This window comes from Myxocyprinus asiaticus, chromosome 19 (assembly GCF_019703515.2).
Source record: "Myxocyprinus asiaticus isolate MX2 ecotype Aquarium Trade chromosome 19, UBuf_Myxa_2, whole genome shotgun sequence".
Taxonomy (NCBI): domain Eukaryota; kingdom Metazoa; phylum Chordata; class Actinopteri; order Cypriniformes; family Catostomidae; genus Myxocyprinus; species Myxocyprinus asiaticus.
In genome coordinates, this window is record NC_059362.1 from 12,129,160 (window position 1) to 12,154,033 (window position 24,874).

Below are 24,874 nucleotides of genomic sequence, written 5' to 3' on the forward strand. Positions count from 1 at the left end.
TCATTTCTTTAAAACTCACAAATTGTTGAATTATTTTAAGCTGTAAATACAAATGCAATATTTCAGTTTCGATTGAGCGTTCGACTGAATTCAAATCTTTTAGCCAAAAATGAATTTGAACCACGTATTCCACCAGAGGCTAAAAAAAAATAAAAATAAAAAATAAAAAATAAAAAACCAGACAAAATTCAAAGAAACAGAGATTTAGCATTTTGAAAATGAAGCATTTATTAAAAGAATTCGACTTTTGACTGTGTAGAAATACTGTACTGCGTTTAAAAGACTTCTAAAAGGAAATGGACTGAGCGGGAGGATCGATCAAACTTATCAGTACATTAACAAACATATAATCGACTTTTTTTTCCATAGAGAAAACCCAAGAGTGAGAACCAAGCAAAATGTACAACATTATCCCATTCTTAAAGGATCTCGACTGAATGCCTATTTGACATTGATGTGTTTTTCAAATAACATTTACATAATTATGTACAATGGAACATCTCTAGTGGTTTTAAAACTCCTCCAGGCACACTTAGCTTTACAAGAGCACTGTTGCTCTCTCCATCCCGATTCAACAAATAATAGACAGACAACTCATTTCCTCAGTGATGCCTTTCAAAACATCTCTTGTTGGGAAGACATTGTTGCTTCAGATATTGGACTTTTTGTTAGATATGTGCCACAATAATGCTGTGAACCCCTTAGAGTGGTTTCCTTTCCCTCTTAAACACATTTTTTACTTTGTAGAATCATAAATGTAAAAGTCTAAAAACTAGTCAATGACACAAACCCAAACAGAGAACATTTCCCTAAAGAAAAGAAAAAAATCTCATCATATACACTCACATTTTAGAGTTCTTGAGGGCTCTTAGCATCGAATACCATATTCCACAGTTGTGTTTTTCAGGACAAATGCATTTAATAAGTGTACGTGCACCTGTGTGTGAGGAGGTATGGAATAGTTGCATCTGGGGGGCGGCCATTAAGTTGAGCAAAAGTGCACAAATGGTGTGGTCCCCGTGCTTCTTGACGGTAACAAGAATAAATAAATAATTTAAAAAGAAAAGATCTCCAATTGTCTTTTCAGAAGTCTCTCTTTTGGCACAAATGCTTCAAGTTTGTCTGTTTTTAATGTCGGTGCTCCTGTAGACATTACTTTGGCCAGTTGATGAGGGGTCAGTAAGAGATTTGGGAGGTCCTGTGTAGAGAGGAGGCGACTGGGCTTAAGGTGCCGTGCGAGAGGGGGTGATCAGATGCGGACGAATGTGATGTGGACTCACTCCTCGTTTCGTGTGAGCACAGGGAATATTCCTGAGGCCACCATCAAGACCTTAAACATAGACAAAAATGCAATACTTAGACATTTGTTAAAAAACACCAACACATATACAGTGTAAAAGAAACTACATTATGCTGAGATCAATTGCCTAGAACAATGCAAATACACCTGCCTCTATGATCACAAATGTTCTCCACTTTATGCTTTAGACCTCCACACATTACAGGAAAACAGATCTTCATAATGACTCCGACGATCCAATAGCATATTGTGTTTAACCAGAGCGAATTAAGAACAGGGAAACATTCCTCTAAATGACGCAATTACAGTAACGACTCCGTGATAATTCAATAAAAAAGGTACGATTAAATAGTCTGGAAATTATTTCGCCTGCATGTTTCTGGCTCCTGCAAGATAGAAGCTCATGATATCTCTATGTGTCTGTGTCTTCTGCGGGGGGTGTTAACCTCCGCTCACCTCCCCTCTCTTCTCCCTTCATTAGCAGAGGCTGAGGTTGTTATTTGAGGGGAAAGGGCTGTGTTGGCGCGATTGGAGAACTGGATTCCGTGCCTATTTACATATAAAGAGCTCTATTAATCAAGGTAAGTGTCATTATGGAGGGGCTCATTGGGCAGCACAGTGTGCGTATTAAATAAAATTCTCCATGCCAGGCCGCCCGCGGCAAGCAATACATCTTGATTTGTGGACTGTCAGAGACAGCTAGCAGAGATGGAGCCGCAGAAGGAAGGTGTGTGTGTACGCAAACATGTATGTGGTGGGGGTTGTCGTAGGGAGAATTGCCACCATAATCAGATTTCACATGCCGAGTGAAAGGAGAAAGAGAGAAGTGATATTCTAAATACCAAATCATTTCCTTACGTTATGGTTTTGGAAGGGGGGAGGAGTTTACATGTAGTGCCACTGTCCATCCATACCCATGTTCATACCCATACCTCCCATGGGACCTGCGAGAAGGAGAAACAAATTTAAAAAACTATAAAAAGCAATTAAATGTTAAGCAGCTTCAGCATTTTTATAACACACAAATGGAGCACTGAATGTTGATTTATGTGAAGATTTGCCTTACCGCCTGGCCGAAGACCCATGTGCTGTTGTCCGTCTAACACAAAGCCACCCATAGGTTGACCGTCAGGGCTGTAAGCGGTTCCTTGACTTACTAAACATGAAGACATGACACGGTGAATATGTAATATATGCACACACTGTAAACATGGCTTTATTGAAGAAAAAAACAGATGTAAACGTGCACTTTACCTGCTCTGTTAGACTGATCAATCATTGGCTGCACAATTCTTCTTCGAGCATTGATAAACCTGTCAAAAATAAGAAGAAAAAAAACACATTTACTAAATCTTTTTTTATTACTGACCACTGTATATTTTACTCTTATTTAAAGACTATTACTTCTGTGAGCTATTCGCTATGATTTACTGTGAAATATTTGTTAATGCATTGCAATTTCTCCTGGGCCTTTGGGTTAATGGACCTGTCAAGACTCCACAAAAAATGTAATTCACTATTTAAGTACCAGACTGCAACAATACTCTAATACAGTATATACTGCAAACAAGCAAACATTGCGTTCATAAAGGGATTTTGGCAGCTTTTACAAATTGCTTTCGTGCAAAAGTGAAACTGTAACAGACAGTAAAAAATAGATTTATTTGATTTGTGGGTTATTTTTGCTTTCCTCAGCACTCCAAAATTAACATCTGTTTTTAAGACTTGCTTTTATTGCTCTAAAGCCAAATCTATGCCTCATGCTGCAATATATTATTGAATCAAGTAAAGGGGTCATTGCTCAATAAATATTCAATTGATATGGCATTGGCTTAGTAGCCTCAGGGTATGATTAGCCTAACTGCCTTTCAGACACTAATATGCTTCAGCAGCCCATAACATAGAGGTAGGTAATGCCCCTGACATGCACATGGGCAAGGAATTACTCAGAGAATAAGACAAGGCAAACATTTGTAATACACCTTATTTTGTTAAAAAAAAAAAAAAAAAATAGCATACAATGTCCACTTTTCCTTTAAAAAAATATATCATACTGATAAGCATTTAGTATTACTCATCTACATTTTACAATTTTACTAATATTTTCACAAACACACACACACCCACACCCACACACACACACACACACATGTTGGTGCAGCTATCATTATGAGGACTCTTCATAGACATAATGATTTTTATACTGTACGGACTATAGATTCTATCCCCTAACCCTAACCCTAACCCTACCCCTAAACCTAACCCTCAGAAAAAACTTTCTGTATTTTTACATTTTCATATATATATATGTGTGTGTGTATATATATATATATATATATATATATATATATATATATATATATATATGTGCAAAAGTTTTAGGCATTTGGAAAAAATGTTGCATAGTGAGGATGTCTTCAAAAATAATGCCATAAATAGTTTTTATTTATCAATTAACATCATAAAAAGTCCAGTAAACATAAAAAAAAGCTAAATCAATATTTGGTGTGACCACATTTGCCTTCAAAACAGCACCAATTCTCCTAGGTACACCTGGATACAGTTTTTTTTGGTTGTTGGCTGATAGGATGTTCCAAGCTTCTTGGAGAATTTGCCAAATTTCTTCTAACTATTTCTCTTTTTGTAATCCCAGACTGACTCAATATTCAGTGAGGGGCTTGTGGGGGCCATGACATCTGTTGCAGGGCTCCCTGTTCTTCTATTATTTTATTATATTTTTATTTATCACACATTATACATTTGCACATATACAGTGAAATTCTTTTTTTCACATATCCCAGCTAAGCTGGGGTCAGAGTGCAGGGTCAGCCATGATACGGCACCCCTGGAGCAGATAGGGTCAAGGGCCTTGCTCAAGGGCCCAACAGTGGCATCTTGGCGTTGCTGGGGCTTGAACCCCTGATCTTCTGATCAGTAACCCAGCACCTTAAAAAATAGCCCTATTCTATTCTGTTTGCAAAAGAAATGTTTGGGAGTCTAAAATTTATATTTCCTATTGACACACTAAAGCTGAAAATATAAATAACCATCTTAAGACAAATGCTTTTATGAAACATCTTATGTGCCTAAGACTTTTGCACAGTACTGTGTGTGTGTGTATATATATATATATATATATATATATATATATATATATATATATATATACACACACACACACACACACACACACACACACACACACACACACACACACACACACCGATCAGCCACAACATTTAAACCACCTGCCACAACATTTAAACTCAAACCAGCCCATCTGGCACCAACAGTCATGCCACTGTCCAAATCACTGAGATCACATTTTTTCCCCATTCTGATGGTTGATGTGAACATTAACTGAAGCTCCTGACCTGTATTTGCATGATTTTATGCACTGCACTGCTGCCACACGATTGGCTGATTAGATAATCGCATGGATGTTTGTGGGTGCCGGATGGGCTTGTTTGAGTATTTCTGTAACTGCTGATCTCCTGGGATTTTCACACACAACAGTCTCTAGAATTGACTCAGAATTGTGCCAAAAAAAAAAAAAAAAAAAACATCCAGTGAGCGGCAGTTATGTGGACGGAAACGCCTTGTTTATGAGAGAGATCAACAGAGAATGGCCATACTGGCTCGAACTGACAAAGTCTATGGTGACTCAGATAACCGCTCTGTACAATTGTGGTGAGAAGAATAGCATCTCAGAATGCTATTCTGAGAGACGGGTTGGCGCTATTTTGGCCGCACAAGGGGGACCCACTGTAAAAAATGTCCAGATAAATGGTAAAAGACTGCAAAAAATGCTACAGTAGAAAAATGTTAATTGGTAAACGGGCAGTTACCTTAAAATATACAGTAAATTTTTTTTTCATATATTTAAAAAGACAAGTAATTTTACAGTACATTTAATGTTTAAATTTAAATTTTATTTTTATAAAATTTTTATACATTTAATTTTTTACATGTAAAAAGTATGATTGAAAAGTATGAAAGTATGAGAGAGTACATGTACATTTTACGGTAAATTATTGTTAAAATTACGGTTAAAAAACAAAACAGTAATCGGGTCTTCCCAGAACTCCCTGCGTTACCCATCACATTTCATTATATTTTATGGGAATAGTTGTTTCTTCTTATTTTTAATATCACTTATCTACACTGGGGTGTTCTGTGTTATATTTGATGTAGTTTAGTTAATGTTTATTGCATTATTTTAATTTCACGTGTTACCCTGATGGTGTTTAGTGTTTGTGTGAGTGACACTGTGCACACGGTCTCTACATATTTATTGGTCATATTTATTGGTCACCGTAAAATATACAGGCATCAAAATTACATCCCGTAGAGCCTGAAGCTTGGTTACCGTATTTTTTACAGTGAATTTCTGGCAACCACAGCGGACAGTTTTTTACCGTAAATTTAACAGGATTTTTTTTTACAGTGTACACAATATTAGGCAGGTGGTTTTAATGTTGTGGCTGATCAGTGTATATATATATATATATATATATATAATTACTTAACAAATTCAGTGATTGACAACAACATTTTTAAGGCAATACATAGCAAATTAAAGTAAATGGAATTGAAGTGTCTAATTTGCACAATTTAAATTCAAATTAAATAACAAAAACTGTAATTTCAAATGTCATGAAAACAATGACTGCAATTGTAGCGAGTATATATAGTATTTTTTTACCCAGCAAGATGGTTTCTATGAACAAATGTTCAGGAAAACCGTGGTACGGAACAGTGTTTCGGGAATCACAACACAACATTTCACAGTCCCTCAGATACACTCAAAGAACCTCATCATTGGTGCCCTATATATTTGTGTTTGTCTCATGTTGGGCTTTGAACACCATCTAATAATATTGTGGGAAATCAGGATCACTTGACTTGAAATGGAAGTTACAGATATCCCTAACCCTGACTTCTAAGTGCTGAGAGGTCAGGCCATTGACTGGCAAGTCAAAAATCAAAGGTCAAAGTTTACTCACCAGTTATTCACTTGTAAAATGGTGAGACCTGTGTCCTGCGCGAGCTGCTTTTTCTGTTCTTCGGATGGGTACGGGTGCTGCAAATCAGAAAGAAAATGGAGAGAGGGTGAGTGTGGTTGTGTAAATGTCTCTGAAACTTTAATTGCTTTAAAGGTGAAGTGTGTAGTTTCTGCACCAATAGCTCCACCAAACAGAATTGCGAAAATAATGATTTTTTTCGAACAAGTTTCCCAAACACTTCCTCAATCTGCCATTGTTCATGTAACGGATAGTCCCAAATTTACACCATTCGTTGAGCCAATGTTGCCGTGTCAGCCTGGTTGGGATGCTCAAACAAATAGAACAATATTTTGACTACGAAGAGCAATCGCAGGGAATCAACCTACGAATGGCTTACTTCTAATTGACTCTGCATATTAAGCTGGTCTAGAACAAAGTATTTTAACAATGAAAATAACACACATCACCTTTAACTTCTGATAATCTGATAATATTGCTTGTCTGTTGATTTATATTGTAGCATATGGAACATGTATTGTTTTTATGTTGTGTATTTATAGTATTGCAGTCTCCATTTGAAGTTATATGTTTAAATGACTAATCACATCAAACATCAGGACAACTCGCCTCATGTGGGTCTGGGACCAAAAATGTGTAATCCATATGACTCTTTCATGAAATTACAACATTATGTATGATAGAGTTCCCATATGTAGTGCTGAGTTTGAGAATTTCCCTGTGTCTTATTGGCCGAGCACTCGTGGTTTTGTTTGACATTATTTGACATTACTTGACAAATGATCGAGTGGGTGTGAAAGAGAGACAATGGAGAGTTTTGTTTAGGGTTGAATAGGGCCTTGCCCTTGGTTGCCCCGCGATGGCCCCTGGCCCCTGATCCCCTTGCTCTCACTGTGAGTGCAGAGGGAGGGCAGCAGATGGCAGGCAGGAGTGACTGTATAGACAGCACTGGGTCATGGGTGTGCACCAATTTTGTCACTGTCGCGGCCTCACCTCCCGTGGTCACCGGTGAGGGATGAGTCCTGTTACATGTCTCCCTCTTTAATTCCCTCTATCTTTTTCTCACCCTCTCTCAAACACACACGGATGGTGCTGCCGACGATTTCCTTGTTCACCTCCTGGCTTGCGAGCTGTCATTCTGTTGATGAATGACTGTAAGCCCAGCCTACATTCTACACAGCACAGTGACAGTAAAATGTTAGCTGCGCTCTGGGTTCCATCTTTAAATCCTTATCAAAAACCACTCACCAGAGCTTAGTTTGCATTGTGATTGTTTGCTGTTAAGCTAAATTAAATATTTAAGTTTAGCAAGGGCTGACTGTCTTCAGGAACCCACATGTTCATCAACGTTTGCAAAACGTGCTAATGAAAAAGATAGACGACGCTGCATTTGTTAGCATCCATAAGTGCCCGGCTTTTTAAAGAATCACTAATATTTGCATTAATTACACTTATGTCCATTAAAAAGCACCCTCCTTGTCGTAATTTGCATGCCAAAGGAGATCTCTCTATCTTGTTCCAGTGAAACTAACAGTTATAACTGTAATGTTCCACTGAATCTTAATGTTCCACCTTTCTTTAAGATTGGCACCACAGGCGGTCTTTATCACAGACCTCTGAATAGGTCACAAAAGATGCAGGCTTTGACCATATTTAAGAGCCCCCCCATGTAAAATGTGGCACACAGGCTCAAAGTAGAACCCGACAAAATGCAATTCTGCAGCTTTCATTCAGTTCCGACCCCAAATGAATGCATGATCGCCTGGGTGTTGCAATAGGGGCCATTCAGAGGCCAAAGTCCCCTCTAACACTTTTTGTCATTGGACACATCCTGCTATGGGAAACACTTTTGCTTCACAAATCGGTCTGAAAAGGAGCTGGGAACAGAGAGAGGATAATTCAATTAGGCTCTCCTTTTTTATCTCTAAACTCTAAAGGTGTGTAAAAGGGAAAGGATTACTATGTGTACAGGACCTGTGTAGCCCTTAGAAAGTGCAGGAATTCAGAAAGATAATGGACAAGAGGAAGAAGGAAGAGAATGGTGGGAATTTAAGGAGGTGAACTGGTAAAACATTTGTAGAGATTTGAAGATGTTGAAAATGCCACAAATCAAGCTCAAACTGGCAAGTTTTGGTGGAACTTACTTGGCTAAAAAACTGACATCACCCTGGGGCAAATGCAGCCCTCAGTTTTGACAGGCAAGATGGATGGTTTGGCCGAGAAACAGATAATAACACACCCTGCTAGTTTTAATGCAGTTTGGATTCAGGTCACTGAGCTAAGAACAGTGGAATTGAGCTAATTTTTGAAGAGACACAGGTCAACAAGGTCACACTTAGACTCCTAGCCCAAGCTGAGCCACTGTGGCCCATTTTGAAAGACTTGCATTGAATAACACCGATTTTGGCGACTTGAGCACGTCTTACTGTGAGATGCTGGAAGAGCCACGCCCGCATAATGTTGGTCGCCACTTTCGGGAAGATTCCTCGCTTCTTCTGTCGCTTCTTGTCCTGGTCGTCCTCATCCCCTGTTCCCGGAGATGCCAAGCTGTTATCCAAACCATCTCCTGATAAACAACAGCAAGAAAGCGGGTGAGAAAGAGAGAGAAGAAGAGTCACCTTAATGAAATAAAACATCACCTTCAGCAAAGCACAAGTGTTTGTTCAGACCGATCACCAGTGTCACTCACAAACACAAAGTGAAAGAACCACGCAGGGGGCTTGTTTTGATTAGCAACAGTAACACAAGGACCACAGCAAGCAGGAGTATCCATGCAGTGTGAGGGAACACTAATCAACAGAGAGAGATGGAGTATATCTCTCTCTCTTTATCTTTCTCTCAGTCTCAGTAACTGAGATCTTGAGGAGAGCACTGCACCAACCCCAGTGCTATTAAGTCAATGTGAGTTCTGTCTTTGACATGGGGTAATGAATGTCCAAGCTCCATGCTTGAATGGGGAATGGAAACTTGGCAATGCAAAGAGAATATCTGATCTGCATTTGCGCAGTGGAAAATAACTTGGGAAAAACATAAATAAAGCAACGCCTATTAGAAGACCTTTGGTGGTTGTTGTGAAAAACGTATTCGACTTTAGAGCAAGAGTTTCTGCAATATTACTAACTGGCTTAAAGTTAATTGACAGTGTTATTGCTGTTGCTACCGATCATGTACCATTTAGAACACTTCGTGAGCAAGAGTGCTTTAGTACTCAATTTCAGCATTTCATTAACTTTGCCAAAATTTTGCCTGTTAGTTTGTATATATTGTATCTGCTAATGACAACATTTCCAAAGAAAGCCAAAGCAGGATCAGCGCCTTTAAGAAATATCAGCTCACTTGAAACACTGCTGATCCAATTAAATTAGAGGACCGAAACTAACTGTTGTAATACATACAAGGTATAACTAGTGATACCGTTTCATTTGAAAACTCAGTTTTCAGTTTCCAAACATCATTGTTTTCCAAAGTATGCAGTAAAGGGGAGCGTTTTCAAACACTCAATTTTCGGGGGAGGAAAAAGCCATTCTAGTGAGGATCAAAGGCGTAAAAGGAGCTAAATCAGTGTGTTTTCAAATGTATGTATGTAGACAGACAGACAGACAGACAGACAGACAAATAGATAGATAGATAGATGGATGGATGATTGGCCCATTTGTACATTGCATCAGTATAAGTCTGTGGGATTTGGGGAATTTTTGAACGTCCGCTATGAAAAACCAGATGTCCAATCACTTAGAAAAGATATAGCAAACCGAGTCAGAACAGGCTGAAGGACTGTGCTAAGTTGTAGCTCTAGAATGAGTTAGAGTCAGACATTTTGATTTTGGTTTAATGATAAAAAAAATAAAATGAAAAAATAAATAAACCAAGTCCGTAGAATAACAGTATGTTGACTTTGTCAAGTCAACATAACAATGCTAAATGCTAAACAATGCTAAACAACCAAAGCCAATGGTATCAGCTCCTTTATTCTCTGTTTGAACTGTGAGCTCTTTGATAAAATCAAGGCAGCTTCCAATCCATTACCATCCAATCTAGCTTAAGATCACAGTAGGAACACGCACACACCCAGGCAGGAGGCTGCCTTTAAACTAAGGTTTCCGTCTTGCCCTCCCTCCCCACCCTCAATTCTCTTCCTTTCTTACCATACCTCTCTCCCTCTTCCATTAACTGTGCATCAGGCAAGATGATTTACTTTTAACAGTCATGCTTATTTTTCTTGCCCTGAGGGTAGAAATGCCTTGAAAGTCTGCCCGGAGGGTGTGTGAATAATGTATCTGAGGGACTCCTCCCCGGAGGCGGGACAGAAACCCTACTTTTCTTAAGATTGGCCCTGCTGTGTCTCCTTGTTTTTGGGGATGCATCAATCAAAAGTGACTGTATGCACCATATTCATGCATTAATATTTCAGTTAATGAATAATGACATTTAAATATGGGGGGGGGGGGTACTTCAGGCTGACTGATGCTGTAATCAGAGTTTGTTTCTCTAATTATTGGTTCTAGAGTTTGCATGTTCACCAACTGTCTAACTGGCAGAAAGACTTGAGTGTGTTTACATTACATAGAAATATAGAAATAAAGCAATGTGTTTTGGAAGGTTATGAAAGGGAAGACTTTTAGAGAAGACAAGGGGCAAAACTGAATTGGAATAACATGAAAAGACAATAAAAAAAGAAAAGAAAATGTAAAAAATAGACAGTGAGCCAAAGATTCTTACACCTAATGATAGATTTAGTGTGTGTTTATTGTGTTACATGTGTTGGAAATGATGAATTTAAAGATGAAATAATAGCAAGAAAGGTTCTATAAAGGTAAAAAAGTAAAGATTTTAAAAAGAGAAAAAGTGTCAAATAGAAAATAAAATAAACTGGAAAAATATAGAATAAGACTGTGAGCCAAATACTTACATATAATGAGGGTTTTACTATGCGTTTAAGTAAATCAAATATCAAAAAGGTGTTGGTGAGGATAAAATTATATATATACAAGAAAGAAGAAATATAGAAATAAAGAAAAATTTTCTGAAAGGGTATGAAAGAGAAGATTTTTATAGAAAAAAGGAGGCAATGTAAACTGGAATAATAAGAAAAAAAGGCAGAAATAGGTAAAGGTGTGTGTTTATTAAATTCAATATCAAAAAGGTGTTGAAAAGTATGAAAATAAAATTAGCAAGAAATGTTCTAGAATGACACTAAAGTGAAAAGTTTAAAAAAGGGAAAAAGTATGGAATTGAATAATAAAGAAAAGAAAAGAAAAGGGAAAATGCTAGATAAAGAGAGTGAGCCAAAGACTCTTACATCTAAGGAAGACTCAAACACCCTCTTCCCCCTCCTCTCTCCTCCTGTTCCAGAAAACGAAGGCCGCAGGGCTGATCCAACCCAACGCTAATCGCTTCTGACTGTTCCCTGGCAACTTGGCCCATGCAGCCTGTGTGACTGCACTCTCTTTAAAGGCTGCTGCTTTCTGCAGCTCCCTGAGCCCTACCTCACTCCACGGCCCCAAAGTCTGCACGCGCAGCACAGAGGGGGGCCACAGCAGCCTGGAGGAAGGCTGGAGTAAGCCCTCGGGCTGTTTAGGGAAAATCAGCACCCTAAGACATGGAAAAGAGGCTTCTAGTTTCTACCTAGCTCTATTTTTTTCACTTTCCCTTTGCACACACACACACACACACACACACAAAACCTTCAGAAGAAACTGATAAATGGAAGATAATCAGCATATATGCAAAAAATACAGACCGACAACAGTTAAGAAAGTCTGTTAATTTTCCGACCAGTTTTCCACATCCTACAATCCAACCCTGATGGCTACCATGTCAGATCAGAGTACCTTCATCATCTGAGATATGACAAGGTCCAAAACTAAACCTCTCAGTGTTCTTCTGATGCTGATAATTAGATGAACTGGAGATAGATGAATGTCCCGAAGACAAAGGGGCCCAGCGCAAACTAGCCAGCTCTGATGACTGCCACCCCGCATGCATCACAGAATAAATCCTGTTTGCCTGCTTAATGAGCTCACCATGACCTCAATCTATCACTAACTATACTTCTCCAAGGGGGCCATAATTCTGACTACTGGACGCAACAGACTGGATAATTACTGGATGGTTCTGATGAACGCAGATGATTTTTTTCTCGCTAATCGTTTCGCTTAAAGCGTATTGATTAGATGCTCTTATCCCCTTGTCCCCCGTGGCCATTGCATGATCTGGAGAACCATGGGATTGGTACACAGTTGGGTGGTATTGACAATAAAACACTACAAAAATTCCTGGTATTGGTTATCTGGTGTAACACAGAGGCATCAACTTTTCACACTTGTTGTTGGTCCACTATACTGCCCTGTATGGGTGAAACGCAGTAACTACTGGCTTTTTTATGAACATTGAGGACTCTTAGAACATGATCTCTCCTGTGACAGATGGATTTGGCTCAACTATGCTCAGATTCTGAGAAAGCAGAGTAAGAAAATTTGACAATCCATATTTGACTTGACAACTTTGAAACCATTTTTCTACATTTCAGTGTTGAAGTAGTAATGTTTTTGGCTTTTTGACTTGTGTAAAATATCATGCTGGGATTTACCCTTTATTGAAGGTTCAGATATAGATGTAAACATCCTGTCTCAGCCTGTGTCTTTCGGTGGCCATAGAGGTGAACATTGGCCTGGAATGTCCTGCAGCTTCCCTTTGTTCCTTTTGGCCTTTGTGATGGACATTCTTAGGCTATGCATTCCCACCAACACACACATTTAGGATAGCTGTGTAAAACCCACTATCACCATCACACAAAAACACACATTTTCACCACATAGAAATGAATCAGCTGTTATGATATGAAGGAGAAACCACTGGTTAAACTAAAACGGTTCAGACTGCAACCATAGCCATGGAGAAGCACCTTCACTCGGGCCCTTGAGGGTTTCACTTCCTCTCTTTCCATCTCCTGATCCCATAGCGTAACCTATCATGGACAAGACTGAAGGTTTCTCAACAGTAGGAACTTTGACTGATGTTCCAGCAAAAAAGGGACCCCCTGACAAGAGACAGGTGCTTTGAAGAACTCCAGTAATCCCTGGACTCGAGCTGGGTGAATGACGTAAGACCCCCCATTCACTTGTAATGGAAAAGGTGTTTGTTTAGCCATCTCTTGAATGATAAAGGGAGGAACACAGATCCAAACTGGCTCCTGGAGGAGCAGCAGGTATATGTCCCTGATCCCAACCCAACTTCTGCCTCTGATTACCCCAGATATCACCCCTCTATTGTGACCAGTATTTGAAGTGTTCTGTCCTTCGAGCCGGCAGGGGTCATTCCTCTTCCCCTTCTTCAATTCATGCTCTTTGGGGTCAAAAGGCCGTGGTCCTTGGATATCCCCCACTGTTGTTTAAAAAAAGCTTGGTGTGGGGAGAATGCTGCCACCCCAATGCCTTTCTCCCTTTTAAATAGATAGCATTGCAGAAACAGTGTTGGCATTGCTGTTATGCCAAACATTTCAGGGGGAGTTTAAAGATGCTCTTTTGTGCTTTAATACTGTCACAATGAAGCTATGTGGCAAACTACTGGAATTGTGAGTTAAAAGAATAAGAATCTGGCCACTGATTTTTGTCTTGCGGAACATCCTTCTATTGTGCTACATAATGGTCAAGCCATTGATGTCTAATGGTCAAAAGGAGGCGAGAAGCCCTGAGGGATATTTTTACTACCGCAATTACATACACAAACACAAAAAGCAAAAATAGGTCATAAAAATACAAATTTCCCCCAATATGTAAACAGCATTGAGGTTCTACAAATTTGAAGTTGCAGATTGCTATATAAATTAAAGAGAGAGAGAGAAAAAAAAACCTGTGACATATAAATGGAAACTGTGGTAAATTAAATTGGACCCTTAAACTTTTCAGAACATTAAACTCCAATTGTGTCCACAATTAAATTGTAAAGCCAGCTCAGTGAACCAGATGAATGACATCAAAATGATGGCATGTACAATGAAATGTAACTACAATTTGTAAACATTGTTTACACCCACAAACATTCTAAATTCTTTATAAAACCATAGAATGGTATATGGTATATCATAACAGGAGTACCATTAATAATGTCTATAAATATCACTGAATATCATTAACATCATTGAAAATACTGCTTGAAGATGCTGGCTTGACATAAAAACGAATATTACAATTGTTTTCCTACCTAGTTCACTGCAGTTATCTCCACTCTGAGAGGCATGTCCCCCACTGGAGGGTCCTGGGGTACCGACCGAGGGAGTAGAGTGAGCGTCATCCATGTCTCTCCAGGATACTGGATTCTGAGTTTCAGGAACATGCAAATCCATGTGTCCCCATCACAAGTAGAGGTATCAAAGGGTCAAAAAAGATACAGCTTTGATTAATAACACTAGCAGAGCTGTCCTTTTTGGTCAAAAGATTAACACACTACTGATAGTGAAATCATTAAGTTTTTCAACAGCATCTTTTTACAAGACCTTTTTTAAAGAAAAAGCCAGGATACCATTATGTCTGTGCTCAAATTTTCCTCTGCCAAATTAAGCACAACTGAAACGGACGTGGCTTGAGATCCACACAAACTATGTGATGATTCTCAAAGCAGCATTAAAGGTATATCCTGCCACGACCAGGGTAACTGCTTCTCCTGATGTCTGACAGTCAATGCACACAAGAAACCAGCAGTTTCCCTTTTTATCCAGAACTGAGTATAAAGCATTTAGATGGGCTCAACATGAAGGCAAACAGCAGCCGTTCCTCTTCAGGCCCTTAGCGTCAGCTGTTTGCCTGATGGTGATCAGCTAAAGAGCTCTAAGACAGCCCAGGATAAGCTACAACAATAAAGCTGTGTGAATAAGACCCTTCACTGTTTTCTCATTAGGACACACAAAAGCAGTCTGTGGGTTTGTGTGTTTATGAGAGTATGTGTTTGTGTGTGTGTGTTGCTAGTAACGTTTCAGACGAACACTGTCTCCTTGCATCACCTAGTTCAAATTGTTTTGTGTCACACTGCACACTTGCGAATTGATAAGACATTACAGGAACATCAGTAAAGGATTACAGTTATCGTCAAGTGTACAAATATACATATTCATACGGTACTTTTCAGCTGATCAAGTGAAAGTATGACCCTTTGCTTTTCAGATCTATTTACAGAAATTGTGAGCAATGGGAAAGTTATCTACTGTTTTATGTGATGGAAATTTGCTTTCACATTGGTTTAAATTACAAAACAGAGCATTGTTAAGAATATAACATCTTTCACTCCTTTCCTTAAAACAATTTGACCTGTAACAGAACTAAGCAGAATGTAAAGTTCTGTTCTTTTTAATTCTGAGGTTTTGTTCCAGTGACAGGGGGTGGTGCATTGATAATAGGAAGCATGACTGTAAAGAACACACTGTTGGTCTCTGAGTGAAAAAAGACTCCCCTCCTGCTTGACAATAACAATCCAATCAGTTCAAAGACAATGGCGCATTCACTTGCAAATGTAACGTTGATCATTAGGGCTAACAGAGGGTTGGACAGTGGGGGGAAAAGCCTGACCCTTCGCAACACCTGCACCCAACATGACGGGCTTCATCATTATCATCAAAACCATCATCATCATCACACCTCTTCTAAAATAAGATATGTCCTCGGGCAATGCCTTAGTGATTGATGTGAAAGCAAAGAAAAATGGATTTAGATAATGTTGTTTAAATAAATTAGCATATGTAACTAAGTAATTACAGCCTTTCTTTCTCTCCCTGCTTCATCATATGACAAAAATATATTGCGGGATGAATTATGGAGAGAGCGAGAAAAAGGTTTGGGGAAATGCAGGGCTGAGGCACTGAATATTAGGCAACACCATTGGAAAAATTCACCAAGTTGACTTGAATTTTCCACAGTACAAAGTAAACGTCATTTGGCATTTTCTTTGTTGTTTGAGTTTGTTTCTTAAATGTTCCTTTTTTAAGGGACCAAGCTGACTGTTACAAGTTCATATTATCTATGCTATAAAATGAGGATCAAGCCAAATTTTGAACACAAACTGTCTCTGATAATGGTACATGCACAAACACTGGCCTGTACTGCTAGAATAAACAGCTTCCCTTAAGTGCCAATCTAAGTGGCCTGTTAAAAGCCAATTAAAACTCACGTGATCTGCGAGATTTGTCGAGGATCCAGAGAGGTCGTCGAAGTCGGACTTGCATCCATCCCGTTCATCAATTACCAGGTCAATGGGCATTTTACCCTTCAAACAGCTTATATACCGATGACAAAAGTTGTCGCAAAGCTCGTGCACCTGATGAGTGAAAAATAAATGATAGTATAAATATAAATTAATAAATCATTATTGATATAATCTTGGGACTACATTTGTTTTTAAACAACAACAACAACAACAACAACAACAACAACAACAACAACAATAATAATAATAATAATAAACAAAGAATAGATAACATACCTTTTCAAGTTCTAAAAGATGGAACCGTAATACTTGTATTGACTGAATCATCTAGGGAAATAAAAACGAAAAGAAAATGTTCGCAATAATTAAACAGCAAATAATAATAATAATAATAATAATAATAATAATAATAATAAATGTATTTAGCATGTTGGTGCACAACGTAGGCTATTCTAATCGCGGGTTAAATCAACACGTTTACAAGTTGTATTTTCTGTTCGCTTTTTCCTGTTATTTCAATAGCCGTAGTCTAAATAGGTTCCTCCCAGAGTCGATGCTTTGAGGGTGCCCTATAGGCAAAGACCCCAAAGACCTCTGATAACACGCTAAAGCTTCCTTTATTTCCCTCAAAGAATCCTCCAATTAAGCTTTGAGGCGGACACACACACACACACACACACACACAAACACACACACACACACGATTCACATTAGAACAAACTCTCTGAGAGATTTATCAGACAGAATCTTACACTAACACACTTACCAAATTGTCCAACTCTGGATTAGAAGAAAATAACGGCTTCTCCGCCCGTATCTGTACAGGAGAAAATGTTGCATTAGTTTATCACATCTATATTAAACATTAAATAAAATAAAACATATACATAAAAAAAAAAAATAAAAAAATAAAAAAAAAAAACGATCAGCTACTTTACTATTCACGATTATTTTATAGGCTACATAAAAAGAAATGACTTAAGATAAATGAGTTTTTCGCAATGAAACCGTAAAGCACAACACGTTTTGTTACAAAATGTAACAAAAATTGCACATGATTGTGTCGGTCAGTTGGCTACCTGTTTGGCAAACACAGCGATGTCCTCGTTGAAGGAATCAGATGAGCACACATCTCCTCCAGCGACACCGGGTTCTCTCGGCGTGCATGTGGCCAGCTCACACTTCTCAAACACCAGCGCCAGCAGGGGAAATAACGGGTGCCTTCAAGAAAAGAAAAAATCGTAAAAAGATCAAAACACCGTATTATTGAGTGGCCATTAACGTTGATGACAGTAATGGTATGGAGTTTTACTTTCATAGCCCTGTCGCCCACATAACTGTTGCAACTGTGCAAGTGCAGAACTGTGACTGAAAGCGAATAAGCGTTTGGTAATAGGCTATACTTTTTAATCGAAGGATTAATAATACTGCACACCACTCTAAATACAGGTGAATTCAGTATGTTTGCCTAAACAGGTGTATAACCTATGTTTAGCTAGTTCCTGATTACAAGAAAGTACAAATATATTTGGCCCTTTTATGTAGCCTCTAAACAATGATTATTAATATAGAAGTTGAATGTTTAAAGATATCGGTGAATAAGAGTAGGCTATATAGCCTATGTTTGTAGACGATGTGAAGTGCACTCTAAATCAGTGAAGTACCCATAAATTTGGTCCTTGTCTCTTTTAAGTGCATCGTTGCCAGCTGAGCCCATGCTGCTGGGCATGATGCTGTGTGGTACATGAGCCCCGTAGTGTTGGTTGGCATGTGGCGGCGGCCCGTGGTTTAAGTGGTGAACCTGCGGCAGGGGCCGAGGCGCGTGTGGGTCCCCGTACATCGACGTCGGAACCCCAACTCCGTCCATACCGCCACCATAGTGGGCAAGGTCTTCGTACTACATCATACACAGACATGGCACAACTCAAAAACATATACATTTGCCCAATAGCCTACTGGACACTTAAAGTAAATATCTGGGAGAAAAAAAAAAAAAAAAAAAAAAAAATCTAAGCAAACTTTATGAGTAAAGTTAAAGTGTTTACGCGGTGGTTTTAATAAGAGGACGTACCCTTTGAGCCATCAGCATATGAAGCTTCTATTGATTTGAAGTGCAAACTGTTCTTATCCAACGAGGGAGCAATTTCAATGATTTAATTCCTTTTGTGCATTCAGTTTAAGAGGACTGTGCTGTCGGTAATCCGTTGAGATGATATAGCAGGTCCTGAGGAGATTTTCTAATTGCTTCCTCTTCAGCTTAAACTTTGAAGACGGTTTGCCGAATACGCTTTGACAAAAATACTCAACAAATACAGGACGACACGGTTACCTTAAATATACATATTTGCATCCAATCTTTTTTCGGGTCGTCTCATGCAGTTTACCCTTCACAGTCCTCCTCAAATCAGAAAAATCTTTCCAAATTCTGGGATGTTCGTGAATGGCATGGCATCGGCGCGGTGCTGTGTGTCAACTGAATGGAAAAAAACTATCCGGATCTCATGGTTCCTCTTTGCGACCCACGCGTTGAACTGGAATTTTGTTGGGGATCGGAGCAGGTTGTTCTTGTAGAGACTGAACCCCTGATGATAACTGAGCCTGGGAAGCGTGGTGGGTGTTACCAGCCCGACACCCCTACATAAAGCAAGAGAAAGCAGAGCGCAATGACCACGAGCAGCCAACGAGTGTTCACATTGGATACGTGCTGGGATGACGCACTATCAACCTCTGCGTTTTGTTACTAGGGGTGGAGTGTCTTTATTTTTAAAAGTGCTGAAATCAGATCAGTGCACTGAGTCGCACTGGGAATGGACCTTATTTCACCAAATTGCTGAGCATCACAACATTTGAGCCTTTGAAAATGTATTTGCACGACAGACTCTAAAATTGGAGTAGTTTGTCGTATAGCAACTTGAGCTTCATAAGTTATAAAATTAAGTTTAAAAAATAAATAGTATTTGTTTTCTCATAATTTCATTGAGAATAATTTAATTGCATTTGTAAATATGACCCCCCACACACACACGCACTCACATAGACAGACAATAGACACAAATCAAGCGACTTGTTCACTAATGGAGTAACCAAAGAACTTGTCTCAGTTTTGAACTTGTCCTCTGCGTTCAGTCTTTAATGATAGCCTATAGTTTCACGCGGTTTTCTTTATATTTTTGTTAGTATACATTTTTTTTTTTATGTGTTTAGCAACATAAGTAATACATTTTTACATATATGTGGGACATCAAAAACAGTAGACCGCGTTCAGCTCGCAGTGTTACCTCTTCATCTTTCAACGCGCTTTTGTGTAGAAATGACAAATGCTTCTTCGTGACTGTCATCTCTGCAAACCATTCTTCATATTCAGAGCTAAACCCTTAAAAAGGAAACAAGATCGACTGGGAAGAAAATAATTGATCAGTTGAATGTGAAAAGAATAATGTATCTTACTCATTTTTAATGGATTTAATTTACTTACAATTATAGATTGGCCATATATCCTGTTGTGTAAAGTAACCATATATATATATATATATATATATATATATATATATATATATATATATATATATATATTTTTTTTTTTTTTTTACAAAAAGAAAATCGCTATAGGGATATAATATATATATATATATATATATATATATATATATATATATATATATATATATATATATATTACAAACAATTTGTATTTATTTGATTAAACTATAGACTTCAGCCGAGTAAGACGGTTAAAGGAAAAATACATTTGACTTCGTGCCGAATTTTAAAACAGCTCTCTCTTCCAGTTTACAGCCTTCGCTTTTTTTTTTTTTTTTTAACCTTTAAATATAACCCAATATTTTATTTTATTTGTTAGATTGCTGTGCATCAAAGGTAAATGTTATTTGTCCACGTTTTATTCAGTATTTACAAGATGAATTCAAGCGAGGTATTTATTTCTAAAAACACCTGGACGCTCATGAGGCATAAAATCTTATATTTAAAATAAGGTTCAGTGGGTCCGGGGGTCATTTATATAGCCGTGGCATTCATACAACCAAATAAAATAAAATAAAATAAAATAATTATATATATATATATATATATATATATATATATATATATATATATATATATATATATATATATATATATAATAAAAATCATTCAAATAAATTACAATTAAATTGCCTTATGAACAAATGCAGTGCAGCTTCACAGCAATAGCTACATTATTTAGCTGGTCACCTAATACAGCTGGCCTTAAACTTAGCGTCACCTTTCAAATCAAGTTAAGTAAAAAGAGAAATAGGTTATTAACAAGCTATAATAATAATAATAATAATAATAATATAGGCTATTAAAGAAACTATTTTCTTATTCTTTAATTTTTTATTACATTTTTAAACATCATGCTTACTTAACTACCTTGAAATGTCATTGTTCTTCACCCATGTTGATAATGATGATAATACCTTTTAATTTCAAAAGTATTGACCTTTGGTTGACCCCCGCGATACTTCTCTCCCAGTCCTTCAGATCCAGCGAGACTCCTGCAAACCTGCCACTGTGCTCCAGTTTCACGTGTGCTGTGCTTTCCAGTGCAAACGATCAATTTCAAAGTCTGTTTACCTTCTATCACCACCTAGTGGTGCATGTGTCTTTAAGACAACCATGCAAAAACTGCATGCGACGAATGAAAATAGGCTATTTTATTCTCTCACAAGAGCTTCAAGGTAGCTAAATCAAAAAGATTTAAGCAAAAAGTGTAAAAGAGTAGGCTATATTAATGCTGAAGTTCACAAACATAGATACACTCAAATACGTGATTCGTTTACAAGAAAAAAAACATAAAATACGACCACAAAATAATAAATGAATAGAAAATACGTAAAAAGAAAAACAAACATGTTGGAGAACGCTTAAAAAGACTTGAAAAAGACTTTGGAATAATTGTAAATGTGCACTTAAATGTTTCAATGCGAGGGATGAGGGAGCATATGGAATGATGGTGTCGTTTATTTACTTTTCAGGAGAGATGGGAAAGTTCCTTTCTTTTCATCAGTCTGTACATAATCTCGCGCGCCCCTGTTTGAAAAGCAGCGCGCGTGAATTATTAAAGGCATACATTTGAATTATAAATACGCTAATGATACCGACACGGGCTGAGCGCGCCATGCCCGAGGCAAAATTCTTCCGATGCGCATTATTTCGTGGTACTCTGACTTCATTTCCACTCTCCTTTCTTTTTAAATTCCTCCCCTCCTTTGTATTTTGCTCCTCGGTTACAGTATGCCTGAAGAGGCCCCCCCCCCCTCCCCATCCTCTGTAAGCTAGTGATCTGCATGCTTACTGATTCATACTGTCACCCAGGCTGTTTTAAACTGTAATGAGTTACCATATTCTGGGCCTTTGGCTGTGTGCATCCTCAAAAACCAGGTTTCATGATTCTCCTGCCAAGCCCCCCCCCCCCCCCCAAACACAGGCACACACTTGTCTGGCCTGGAGAAGAGTCAAACCTCATCCTCTGCTGTCCTAAAAATCATTAGCGTTGTCAGGACAGGCAGAAGAGGATGGCAAACTCCCTCTCTCCTTTGTGGCTGCTGATAAATATGTACATATTCGAGCATGTACACATATATGCATGCATTAATGGCATGTGCATGTCAAATCCGCATTGGTATCCAAAAGGTGTGACAGTATAGTGACCTGTATCTTACACACAGCATGCCGCACAATATTTCTAAACACATTTGTCTTGCTGACAGGCCACAATGTGTGTGTGTGTGTGTGTGTGTGTGTGATGTATTGTTGTGTGTACATCCAGTGTGTCTTCTTAAAGAAGAGTACAGGAGCAGCCCTGTACAAACATCACAATGTGGAGAGTACTGGGGGAGTATAGGGAGTGCATTCCAGCTGAATGACTTACAGCGCATGTGCTGACAGCCTGACCTCACAAGACAGAGATCCTCTCCAGTCTCTCATAAAGAAGCCTTAACCCAGACCCAAAAAAACAAAAACAGTGTGCCAGGAAAATTAAAGCCTAGATGGCTTTATCCACCAGCGTTTTATGCTTGTTCCATAATGCTTTAATATATACATTTATTTATTATTATTTTTTCATGACATTGCTGCAGATTTGGCCTCCATTGTTTTCATTTTGTTTTCATCTGCAGGTGACCCAGAACACACAAGTAATCTTGTAAGGAAATCTCTTCACCAAGACTGCAGAACTTTAAAGCAGCACGAGTCACAGGCATGTACAATAAAGCTTCTCAACTTGTTTTGCTGCGGGACACATATTTGTATTGAACATCCATTGGACATTAGTTATAAACAGATCATTGAAACAAAAAGCACATTATTAACTTACAGTAACTGAATTATGAAAAGCCTTTTATTCGGCTCATATTAAATCGATAAGATTTCGTAATTTTTCGAATGTTCTTAACTCTCATTAACTGAATTGAATTCTGAATGATGAAGCCCTGTAATGCCACTGAGAAGACATTTTCTTTCACACCAACACACTATTATGGAGAAAACGTACAGGGGTGCATTTCCCGTACTATGATATAACTCACTGCATAACCACCAAGGTACGATGCATAATTTTAGACATTAACTATCTAGTCACTACTGTTTCCCGAAACCGTAGTAACTTTGTCGCACATCCACCATTCAAACCACATTGGTTGAGCTCTCGTTAATGACGTTACTCAGGGGGTGGAGTAATAACATCTGCAAAAAATACAATTTTAGGCTAATAGCCCATTTATACGTACACCAGAAAGCCGTATAATGTGAGATAGATGCTTAAGACACGAAAGAGGCATGCACTTTGTAATGTGACAGATGCATTGCGTTGCAATAGTAGGGCTTCCCTCTACATTAGACTTTGTTGTTCCCCTGATGCACTTGAGCATATGCACATGCGCGCTCTTCAAAAAAAATACAGTATTATGGCCACTTATGCATTTACATAAACACATAAAGAGCTCTATGGTTTCAGGAAACACCAAATCGTTGAACTACTGTATGTTGGTAACGATGAAACTTGCGACCATAGTTGGCAAATTATGCTTTTGGGAAACGCACCACTGATTTGTACGAGTTGGCTATGGGTTGGCTTAATCATATGAAACTGTACGAGTTGGGTCATATGAATTTGTATGACTTTTGTTACAGCCATTCAGGTGACTCTCCCTAGTCTCCTTCTAAAATTCGACAATTACTTTCTTCTGTCATACAAAACATACTCTTTACTCTTCAAATCATCCTTACAGACTCTATGGTTAGGTTTCGATATGGGGTTTGGGTTAGGGCATAAAATTAAGAAGCATTTTCATCTGACATGCAGAACTTTTCAGTAAACATCCAGGTATTTGCACGTCTAGAATTCGTACGAATTCATACGAACAAACTTGTTCGATTTCATACGATTTATCCAATTAGTACAAATTTGTACGACTCCTCATTAGATTGGGTTGTTCACACACAGCATGAGTTTTAGGCTAATTGTCTCAATTTTCCACCCCCTTTTGACAGGAAATAATCTGCCTGTTTTTAAACAATCAGCTGATGTCCGATAGTGCAGCTAATTGCTTTTATCAGCCGATACATCAGTGCATCTTTAGTATAAGCCATATTTCCAAGTAACAGATTAATTTACACCAAATTACCATAAAGTTTGATTGGACGCACAGTTTTCGATTTAAACAACAAAAAATATGGAAACCATATCAAGCATTGTATTTTCGCTGTTGTCCATGGCCCGATTAAAACATACAATTATTGGGTCACAACGCATCAATGGAGAACCACTGTAATAAAGTATCCAGAACAACCTGGAAGAGTGAACAGAAAAAAGAACATCTGCGATTAACAGAATGCTTTCTCACGCTCCACAAATATGTTTATTAAATCACTGTAAAGAACACCACAAAATTTAGGAAGGAGGAAAAAAAGAAACCAAAATCTGGGTTGATGCTGAAATTTCAGGGAAAAATGAACAAGGGATGTTTTATTTAATCCTTCCACGTGTAAAAAAGGGGGCAGAACAAAGTAGTGAGAAAGTGCCGGATTTTCATCTGCTCAGAGAGATATGAGGGAGTGGAGACCATTACCATTATTCAGCCTCATGATCTGTGATAAATCGAATTGTTAATGAAAACCATATACCCTATTAATCATCACTGTAATCAATCTAGTGTGTGTGTGATTAGTCCTTTCCCTCCGTCGGCCCTGCACAAAGGAGCAGAGTTCAACTCTCTTGCTCTCTCCCTTTTTCTCTTTCTTTCTCCCTTTCTCATTCTTGGGATTGTAAACTTATATGCTGAATGTATGTGTGTGAATGAGAGAGAGAGAGACAGTA

At 38.3% G+C, this 24,874-nt stretch overlaps 1 protein-coding gene across 3 annotated transcripts; it reads right to left on the reverse strand.

Moving 5' to 3' along the window:
* Window positions 1-213: 213 nt before the first annotated feature.
* LOC127410117 (homeobox protein Meis2-like) lies at window positions 214-21,083 on the reverse strand. 3 transcript variants are annotated; one of them, XM_051645178.1, is made up of 14 exons: window positions 20,976-21,083; window positions 18,590-19,152; window positions 18,183-18,415; window positions 17,598-17,739; window positions 17,285-17,335; window positions 16,795-16,845; window positions 16,483-16,629; window positions 14,527-14,641; window positions 8,751-8,890; window positions 6,307-6,383; window positions 2,555-2,613; window positions 2,367-2,456; window positions 2,159-2,244; window positions 214-1,330 (listed from the first exon to the last, which is right to left on the reverse strand). In XM_051645178.1, the coding sequence occupies exons 2-13, from the start codon at window positions 18,605-18,607 to the stop codon at window positions 2,186-2,188; spliced, it is 1,182 nt and encodes a 393-aa protein (XP_051501138.1). In that variant the 5' UTR covers window positions 18,608-19,152; window positions 20,976-21,083; the 3' UTR covers window positions 214-1,330; window positions 2,159-2,185. The 3 variants fall into 3 exon arrangements, with proteins under 3 accessions (XP_051501138.1, XP_051501140.1, XP_051501139.1); XM_051645180.1 differs by lacking the exon at window positions 18,590-19,152 and having other exon boundaries at window positions 20,976-21,080; XM_051645179.1 differs by lacking the exon at window positions 20,976-21,083 and having other exon boundaries at window positions 18,590-19,165.
* Window positions 21,084-24,874: the final 3,791 nt, after the last annotated feature.